This window comes from Penaeus chinensis, chromosome 7 (genome assembly GCF_019202785.1).
Source record: "Penaeus chinensis breed Huanghai No. 1 chromosome 7, ASM1920278v2, whole genome shotgun sequence".
NCBI lineage: Eukaryota > Metazoa > Arthropoda > Malacostraca > Decapoda > Penaeidae > Penaeus > Penaeus chinensis.
The window spans coordinates 34,416,959-34,426,958 of NC_061825.1; the positions used below are offsets into that span (position 1 = coordinate 34,416,959).

The 10,000-nt window shown below is 38.9% G+C and overlaps 1 protein-coding gene across 1 annotated transcript in view; it reads right to left on the reverse strand.

Moving 5' to 3' along the window:
* LOC125027131 (zygotic DNA replication licensing factor mcm6-B-like) overlaps positions 1-9,636 on the reverse strand; it is a 10,272-nt gene extending 636 nt beyond the window's left edge. The window contains exons 1-16 of the mRNA XM_047615971.1: positions 9,450-9,636; positions 6,782-6,925; positions 6,258-6,423; positions 5,608-5,706; positions 4,815-4,963; positions 4,381-4,526; positions 3,935-4,038; positions 2,921-3,092; positions 2,664-2,788; positions 2,209-2,442; positions 1,907-2,074; positions 1,443-1,580; positions 1,092-1,244; positions 810-966; positions 398-675; positions 1-184 (exon numbers count right to left, since the gene is read on the reverse strand). The exon at positions 1-184 is cut by the window's left edge and continues 636 nt beyond it. Coding sequence (XP_047471927.1) covers positions 74-184; positions 398-675; positions 810-966; positions 1,092-1,244; positions 1,443-1,580; positions 1,907-2,074; positions 2,209-2,442; positions 2,664-2,788; positions 2,921-3,092; positions 3,935-4,038; positions 4,381-4,526; positions 4,815-4,963; positions 5,608-5,706; positions 6,258-6,423; positions 6,782-6,925; positions 9,450-9,541 — 2,436 coding nt within the window. The 5' untranslated portion in view covers positions 9,542-9,636 and the 3' untranslated portion in view covers positions 1-73. The remainder of the gene's footprint in view (positions 185-397; positions 676-809; positions 967-1,091; positions 1,245-1,442; positions 1,581-1,906; positions 2,075-2,208; positions 2,443-2,663; positions 2,789-2,920; positions 3,093-3,934; positions 4,039-4,380; positions 4,527-4,814; positions 4,964-5,607; positions 5,707-6,257; positions 6,424-6,781; positions 6,926-9,449) is intronic.
* Between the last annotated feature and the right edge of the window lie 364 nt (positions 9,637-10,000).

Genomic DNA, 10,000 nt, shown 5'->3' on the forward strand with positions numbered 1-10,000 from the left:
TAAGATTTTTTGAATTTCTGGTTTTCCTTATTTTCAGTGTATATACAGTTCCTTAGTTTGTCGCTTTTTCATCTTATGAGTCGATGATGTAGTTAGGATGAACAACAAGCATTGGGTCTTCTTCTTCAACTTCTGCAGTCGATCCTTTCAATCCACTGCGTGTCAGAGGGATAATTACTTGATCCTGAGAGGGGAAAAATAAATTAATTCATTAGCATATACCTCTTTGTTTCAAACTTTTCTTGTGTCTCACCTTTTTATTCTACTTTTCATAAAAAGAAAAGAGAAAGAGAGAAAACAAAATTAGTAAAGCTATGGCACATGCCTAAAAACTGAACATTACACAAAGATAAAAGCTTAAAACCACATCTTCCACCAGCTTCTACAAGACACTCACATGGTAGGTCAGCCTATCCAACACTTTCTCGACCAGCATCTTCTTCTCAACAAGTTCAGACTCCGTCTCAATGTCTCCGCTGATCTCATTCAGGTACCAGTTAATAACGGCTGAGCGCCTCAACCCAGCTGTCTCTGAACTCTCCTCTTCTTCCATTGATGCCTCCTCCTTCCTCATGTGCATGATCAGGAGGTTGGACATATTGCGGTATGACTCGTAAGAAAGTTTCAACTTCTTCTTTTTAAGGATATCAGAGTCAACTCCAGATTCCTCATGACCTGGTGGTGAGTGGGAAGGGAGGAGTTAGTAATGTTTTCTTATTCATTACAATTTTTTTTTTTTATTATTTTAATTATATTTAACATACATAGTAAAGAAAAATTATCTCCAACCATAGTTCACTTTTTATTACCATTGATTTGTCCATTTGGTGCTACGTTTTCATCAGTCTCCATGGGTTCTTCTACCTGTTGTTCCTCCTCCTCTTCCAAGTGAACATCTGGTTGTTCAACACGAATAATAGACTTGTTCAACAATCTGAAAGCTTCCTTCACGTGTTTTGGTTGAACCTGTAATGGGAGCATTGTTTTTTCTATTAATTATAGAAAATGTGAAGCAATGCATGTGTGCACGTGTGTGTAGGAGGGTATAACCAAATATCTCAAATAAAAAAATCGGTCAATTTTCAACTGACCTCATCAGAGCAATGCATTCTGGCCATGCCCTCGGACAGACGGATCATGGACTCTAGCTGACGGACAGTAATACGCCATGAGGATTTAGCAGCCCCAGAGCAATCACGCTGGCGGAGGTTGCGGTACTGCTCAACCAGGTATTCACTTGCTTCCTGTGGATTAATTCAATTAAGAGTAATAATGTGAAATTTATGTCCTTTCTTTTGATTCTTGGTTTCTCAAATTAAAGGGAAAAAAATAAGATAATTTTTTAAGTTTTCTTAGTTAAAAAAAAAAAAAAACTAAACAAAAATTGACTCAGCCAAAATAAAACAAATCAACAAATTCACACATTTCATCATAACTCTCACCTTGTTAATCTTTGGCTTGAACTGTCGAGCAAACATAATGTATCGCTGGATTTCTTCGAGGGCATAAGTCCTTTCAATGCTCTCCTCATTGCGGCTGTGCAAGTCAACGATTCTTCTTGCAATGGCATAGTCTGTTACCTGTGATAAATGTTTAATTAAGAAAACTGATTGCTGGTATAATGGCTATATCACCCATGCTATTCTTTCTTAACTTTTCAGCGAGGGTTGATAAATGTTGTCTCTATCAATCTAATCATTTTTATTAAGTTTAGCAATTAGTGATTAACCTGGGAGATTTTCAAATTTCTTATATCAAGCAAATCCGTAATAGAAAAGAAACCCAAGTTCATAACAAAAGTAAAATCATAACTGCGGTCATAAATTGGGAAACGTTAAAAAAATTACGTTAAAAAAATTATCATTACATATCATAGATCAAAATAGGAAAATACAATGCTACAAACCTCATTACACTCATCAACAAGGATGAAGAACAGATCGAAACGTGACATGATGGGAGCAGTGAGAGTGATGTTCTGCCTGAGGGACTTTGTGCGGTCATAACGGCCACCAATCGGGTTGGCGGCAGCCAGGATGGAAGTGCGAGCATTCAATGTGGCTTTAACACCAGCCTGTGGAAGAAGTGTGTCATATCCTTGAGAACTTGTAATTTTAGAGAGAGAGGAGAGAGAGAGAGAATATTTGCAACACAAGCCTCACATAAATTGTCATTATCAAATAATGGTAGAATGTGCCTCATACAAACCTTAGTGATAGAGATGGTCTGCTGTTCCATAGCTTCGTGAATGGCCACCTGATCACGCACATCCATCTTATCAAACTCATCAATGCAACACACACCATTGTCTGCCAACATGAGTGCACCTGCCTCAATTACAAACTCATGTGATTCTTCATCCTTGACAACAGCAGCAGTGAGACCAGCTGCTGAGGAGGCCTTGCCAGAGGTGTACACAGCACGGGGGCTGAAGTCAGACACCTGTTGGAGGAGGATGGAAGGTTGGTCATTCAAATGTAAATCCTTCTTGAATAATACTTAAAACAGATGAAGGACTGCAAGAAGTGAGGAGTCTACAGTTAACTATCAAGTAGTTGAAGGGTAAGGAGGAATTTGAAGTCTGGATGTTAAGGGCAAATCTTGAAAATTTAGGATGTACAGGAAAAAAGCATCAGTAAAAACATTGCCTTCAGCTAACAAACCTGCTTCAGGAACTGTGACTTGGCAGTAGAAGGATCACCAACAACGCAAACATTGATGTCACCACGGAGAGTAGTGCCTTCTATTGTGTTCTTTGGCACTCCACCAAACATCATAAGCAAGATTCCTGATTGTAAATTAAAGTTGGGTGTTAGTAAAGTATAAAAAAAAATCATAATCAGAGAAAATATAGGCAAATTCACAAACTATAAACACATCATGTGCTCAAACATTAACCCAAAATAAGTTGAAGTCTCACCTCTCTTGACTTCATCATTGCCATGAACAGTAGGGAAGAGAGAAGAGATGAGATTCTGGTAAAGATTCTTGTCTCTGGACATTTCATAGACTTTGTTCCACTCAAGCTCTGTCATCTGTTTCTTAATGCCTTCAGCTGTCATCTCCTCACCTCTGATCTCCTTTCCACCAAACTGAGGGAATTTCATTCATTTAATTAGGTAAGATTCAGCAAATTCAAAAAAGGTTTCCTTTCTCCCAAACGGGTGAAATTGCAGTTCAGTTGTAATACAAAACACTAAAAAGATTATCATCTGTCCATTATGAATACTTAGTTTGAATATAATAAAATCTATTTCCTTAAAAAAAAAAAAGAGAGAGAGAGCTTGTTTCTGTTATCTTCATAATCCTGTGAAGTTACTTCTTTCCAAGGAGTTTGTTTACATTTAATTGTAAAAATTTATGTCAACTCTTGTAAGATTCATTCCATTTAACACAATCAAAAATCTCCTCCAGTATACTAATAGTTGGTCTAAATGACTAAAACATGCACTGTCCACTGCTGTTTTGTTTGATCAATGCGGTGCTTAGTCATGCAGTTGATTACTTGGCCTAGATGACCTCATTTGCTTACACCATTCCCTGATTTTCATAGAAAAAGTTATATTCCCAATAATAATTATGGACTCTTTGGTGTTACCTAAGCATTTGTGGAGCCATCCATGTATAACCAAAATACACAAAGATCACAATGCAAGCAGACCAGTGAAGGGAAGTACAGGGAAACACATGAATATGCCAAAGGCCTTTTTGCATTTACTTTTTCATCATGCCCTGACGAAGCAGTAAATGCAAAAATGCCTTTGGCATATTCATGTGTTTCCCTGTACTTCCCTTCATTGTTCTAATTGCAATTTGTGTGACATGAATTCCACAAATATCACAGTGGACATCATATGTATACATGCCATCCTGGCATCAATAGGCTCAACTATGCAACTCCATCAAATATGTCAATTCAAGAAGTAAAACCAACCTTGGGGTTAGTAGGTGTGATGGAACAAGCCAGAAAAGCCATCTTGTAGTTAAGGTCACGTACACCTAGAGCTTTGAGACCTGTTACACCTTCACTTTCATCACCTGAAAAAAAAAAAAATAATAATAATTGGAACTCCGGAGTAGCAGAATGGAGGGCTTCTTGATCAAGTAATGTACTGTAATTTATCTGTATACTAAAGACATTTCTACTATTTTTTATTTTAGCTACGACAAAGTAAACAAAAACAAAAAGGAAGGAGCTTCAATCACCACTACTTGAAAAAAATCCTATAACTATCATCTCTTTGTTAGAACTAGGTTAGGCTTAGTAAATCAAAGCTTAAATTTCTCAATAAAATGATTAATTAAAGATAAAAATTAAAGCACCAACAAAATGGTATACCCATCTCTGATTATAAAATCCCACTATGCTAAAACACCAACCTTTGTGTCTGGCAGAACTCTCAGCCCTTGCACCTGGCAGGTTGATGGCAGCAACATCAGGAACAACAATCAAGGTACCAGTGAAATCACACCTGTCTCCAGCCTGGGCCCTCTCCACAGCTTCTGCTCGCACCACAATCTCCACACTATCAAAGGTAAGATCAAATTGTTAGAGTCACACATTATAATTTGTCTAATGTTAGGGTAGTACATCAGATATATACATCTAGCTTTCGTAATTCATTGAATCTTATTACATGTATCTTCATACCTTATGGATTGCAAGCCTGCCAAACATCACATCACTATAATCTTTCATACCTTTTCCAAAAGGTGCTATAGAATTACCTAATCTTAAAAAAAAATCATAAAAAAAGGGGTGGAAAACAACTGTTCTACCTAAATCACTACCACCAACCCAAGTTTCACCTCACCTTCGAGGGATGCATCCTCGTGGAAGTTCAGCCTGGATCTCTTGGATGCGCACTTTCTGGAAGTCCACAAAGCGACTCTTGTTGGTGTCAAGCATGAAGCGCTGTCGGTTGCTGCATACAGGGTTGCGGCAGATGGTGGGCTGGGTGTACTGGAAGGGAACGAATGTTTTTTAATAATAATAATAATAATAATAATAATAATAATAATAATAATAATAATATTAATAACAACAACAACAAGCTATACTAGTTATAGCAATGACTAACATTACTGGTAATAATAAAAATAATTAAACTACTAACAACAACACTTAAAAAAGTTAAGTATTTCTGATTTTGAAAGAAAGTTAATTTTAGAGAGAAGGGGGAGAGAGAGAGAGAGAGAGAGAGAGAGAGAGAGAGAGAGAGAGAGAGAGAGAGAGAGAGAGAGAGAGAGAGAGAGAGAGAGAAAGAGAGAAAGAGAGAAAGAGAGAAAGAGAGAAAGAGAGAAAGAAAGAGAGAAAGAGAGAAAGAGAGAAAGAGAGAAAGAGAGAGAGAAAGAGAGAAAGAGAGAAAGAGAGAAAGAGAGAAAGAGAGAAAGAAAGAGAGAAAGAGAGAAAGAGAGAGAGAAAGAGAGAAAGAGAGAAAGAGAGAGAGAAAGAGAGAAAGAGAGAAAGAGAGAAAGAGAGAAAGAGAGAAAGAGAGAAAGAGAGAAAGAGAGAAAGAGAGAAAGAGAGAGAGAAATCAAAGTATAGCTAGACAATAAAGTATTATGAGCTGATGTAAATGTTAAACCAACATTCCAGAAACTTACCTTAAACTGCTGTTCCACATCTTTAATGACACTTTGGCAGTCCAGGCACACAAAGGTTCCTGCTACCAGTTCAGGATGCACGGGGTGGGTTCTAACGACCTGAAAGATTTAGCACAGATTTCAGTACCTAGAGTATTTACAGTTATCAAAAATAAATTATACTCAAATTGTAAGTGATTGCAGTACCAACAGTATTATCTATCAACTATACAATTTAAACTATAATAAAATTATCACTGCTTTAGGCCTATTCATACCACTAATTTCAGTGTCAGTGTTAAATTTTACATCAAGTTTTTTTACATGTAAGAAAACAATTTTTTTTCCTAATGATATTCTTTAGCAAAAATGCTTATCTTACACACACACACACACACAAAGCCCCCCCCCCCCCAATACTGATAAATTCTTACTTTATATCCAGTTGAAAAAAAAAAAAAAAAAAAAAAAAAAAACTCAAAGGAAGATTAATTACCATATATTCAAAGATAGACAATATTGCTACTAATTGCAGTAGCTTACTTGATGGAACAACATTCAAATGAAGAATTCATGAAAATTCTATTAACATAAAATAGAACACAAACAAAACATCATGATATCTTTCAGATCATATAAAAAAACTGAAAAAGCTTCTTGCACAAACTCACCTGTCCCGAGATACGGACGAGAGTACCAATTTTGTGTGTGATAAGCTCACGGATCTTGTGCCTTGTGGGAACATCAATGAAACTGACAAAATACTCCTTCTCAACTGCAACTTCGGCATGATCACGTACAAAGTTGCGGACAGCACGGCAGACAAAGGGGTAGACTCTGTGGGGAGGGGGGGGTTAAGTGTGGTGGTAATGAGGTAGATACTGATAAAAACAAGAGAGAATATCAATGATATAACTACTCACATTTATGGTTATGAAAACAAAAAGAGCAGCAGCATTGTAGCAAGTATATGTATCAGAGATCAATGCTTCGTGATGGGAGAAAATGTAGTTTGACAGAAGATCAGGAAGGCTGCAGAAAATAGTTTTAGTCAATGACCACTGAAAATGAAAATATACAACAGTTCTGCTACTTGGAATGAATCTCTGAACAGCTGGAGTCAACCCTTTCATATGTATTCCCCTCTTGTTATAGGAAATTCCCAATTTTGAACTTGTATCTTCTACCCTCTCACCTGTAATACTCCTCAACGATGGTGGTGGCCAGGTTCTGATTGTACTTGTCAATATCGGTGAAAGAGACCTCTAGTGTGTTGCGTTCAGGCTTGACCAGATCCCGTGCATCTTCCAGGTACTTGACTTCTCCATCTTCTTGGAACCTTGGTTTGAAAGAGGTTGGTTAATCAAAAGATGGATTTATCACTTATATGAGACTAAATAAATTACTACACCAATGAGTTTATGAACTGATTGTGTGTAAGTGAAGGATGGGAAATATGTATAGTTTAATGCAATAATAAACATAAGAATGATTATCTTCACATGTATACCGAATATCAGCTTCAATTTGCTCTAGCTTGGTTGTCCACACAGGGAAGATTAACTGCATATTCTTTAATATACTACTTCAAAAATACCTTTACAATAAGTTTCCAAGCAAAAATATATATACACAATATAATTTTCAAAAAATATTCAGAATAGACCCACACAGTGACAGAAAAATATCTTTCACATAATCTAAGACAAACATGCAACAATATACATGCAAGGAAAGATATGCTTAGAGATGCACACATAAAAATGCAAACACCCTGTTACTCTAGCTACTCCTGGGAATCCACAAACTTCCCCACATGAACCATAAATCTTCCTACCCTAAGGATTCTCCCACCCAATCACTGTATTTCTCTATGAAGGGCTCTGGCCCTGACCCACACCTGGCTGGAGTGTATTTACTCTCCGTGCAGCATTTGTCACTCCTATTTTCACTTCTGCCATTAATATTTCTATGCACTGATTATTTCACATATAAGTAAATATAGATTTTGCCCTTCTTTATGAATGTCATAAGGCTTTCCCTATTTAAGTGCAGTCATTATGTAAATGTATAATAAAATATTTAATTTTGAACAACTTTATTAAGATACAAAAAAAAAGTCATAGTTGAAGTTTCTTAAAATTTTCAGTCTGGTTATTACAGGCAACATTTATCTTGTACCTTACATGAAGCAAACTATACTTTCATGAATGTCTAAAATTTATCCTGAATGAATATACATGGTTAAAGCTATCAATTTGTAAATATTTGGATGGGTTCCTTAGTTTACAGTAGATTGCCAGGGAAGTCAAAATGTTTTGGTAAATATTCAGAATACCTCTGCATAATCGATTACAACAATAGTAACATCATTATATTCCTCTCTCTCTAATACCCTTATATATAGGACATTTGCCGTGAAAATTACCCAAATCCCTACAATCTTGGCCCCCGATTGCAAGGTAGGGCATGAATTGTATTGGAAATTGCAGGATAAAATACAAATAAAGAGAACTGGTGAATACAGTTAAATGTAGGAGGCACAGCTCCCTGCAACCACCTGTCTTGCAGGAGTTGGGCAGGGGGGGGCGGGGGAATATTTGACTCTCTGTATACTATTCATATTATATCCTGTAATTTCCCAGGTAGCATTCATGCTCTACCTTACTTTTAGGGATAAAATTGTAAGGGTAAAATTCCAGTAAATATTCAGAATACTTTAGCATCCTCACAATGTTGGTATCGATAAATGCCTCTCACCTCCTCCTACCCCCCTCCCCGAACCCCCCACGTTCCTCATCCCAATAGCAGGGGAGGTCATTTAAGGTACCTAGGAAATTGTGGGGTAAAATATGAATAACACACACACAATAAGTCGCTAAATTGTCTAGTGCAGGGGGTACCAGCCCTCGACCCACGCAATGGAAGACCAATAATCTTCCACACATTCATGGCAGGGTGGAGCATACGCCCGACATGTGGCAACACCTGATGCCAGGTGTCATACACACAATCCTGCCGGACATACATGGTAGATTCCTCTTTGTCCAGGGTGGTTGGGGGGGGGAAGCAGCCTCCATGGGGATGGGGTTGCAACGGCTGTGCCCCCTGCATTGGACTAGGTTGATCAATCTCTCAATTACTCGTATTTTACCCCAATTTGACAATTAACAATTTGACAATTACCCCAATTTCCCTGGTACCATTCATGCCCCCCCTTGCTATCGAGGCCATGACTGTGGACGCGGAGGGGTTTCCGCAGCACAAATCCCGTAGGCCTAGGGTAGCCGAGAGCGAGAGGAATCCCCCCAATGCCAGAGTCGCCTTGACTGGTCTTGCCTTGGCCTTCTGAACACTTCCCTCAAAGGCATTCCGAACGACGACCAACCCTCGCTCGCCACAGGAGATTCTGTCGGCCACTTCTCACTCCGGCGCGAGACAAAATCCCGAGAGCCATTTAAAACCCGAAGGCAACAAGGCCGAGAATAAAAATAAAATAAAGGGAGGAAACAACACGTACTTCCGAAGTCTGAAGGATTTGTTTGCACAGACGGAGGAAACGCGGCAGAAAGCAACACAACAAATAACCGAAAGAAAGAGAGGAAATAGAACAGACACGAGAGAATTAAAGAACCAGAGAGAGAGAGAGGGAGAGAAACACTAATTGAATACATAATTACCGTCTGAATTATTATACAAACACGATCTACCTCACGATAAGCAAAGGAGGAAAGGGGGGAAGACGGGATTACACGAGAATGAGAGAGAGAGAGAGAGAAACGGGAAGAAGAGAGAGAGAAAAGAACGAGCAACTTGGAAGAGCAAGACGTGCGAATTCCTCCCTCCTTATTTCCTCTACTTACTCCTCTAAGAAATCCTGGAAGAGCTTCTGACAGCGATCTCCTACTTCGTCCTTCACGTGGGTCTGTCCGGTCTGTGTCTCGGCGACATCCATGGCTAATTCACGGGCGAAAGAGGGAGATAAAAGGGAGGAGAAGATCGGCGCGTGTTTCGTGTTTCGGTCCTTCTCCTTTTGCCGCTTTTTGGCGCGAAAGCTTAGGGTGTCACGTGACCAAGGGGCGAGCGGCTGTTCGTTTTGCCTCCCCGCGGGTTTGGGGGGTTTAGGGCCTTTTGGGTCCGGTTTTAGGGAGGGCGGAGCGGATTTTCTGGTGTGAATAGATTGTTTGAACTGGTTGGTATTAAGTGGGTTTCTTTGACTTAAAGGTAATTTGTGTAATTGGGGTTTGTTGGCTAGGGGGTGAGCGTACTGTGCCGCAGGAGGCATGTAACGATAGTTCTGATTGGTCAACAGGCCTCCGAGCCCGCCATTCATCGGCTTTGTTTGGTATTTATGACAAGGCTTGTGATTGGTTAATATTGGGCGCGAATCCTCTGTCGTCTGCTCCGTCAGTTG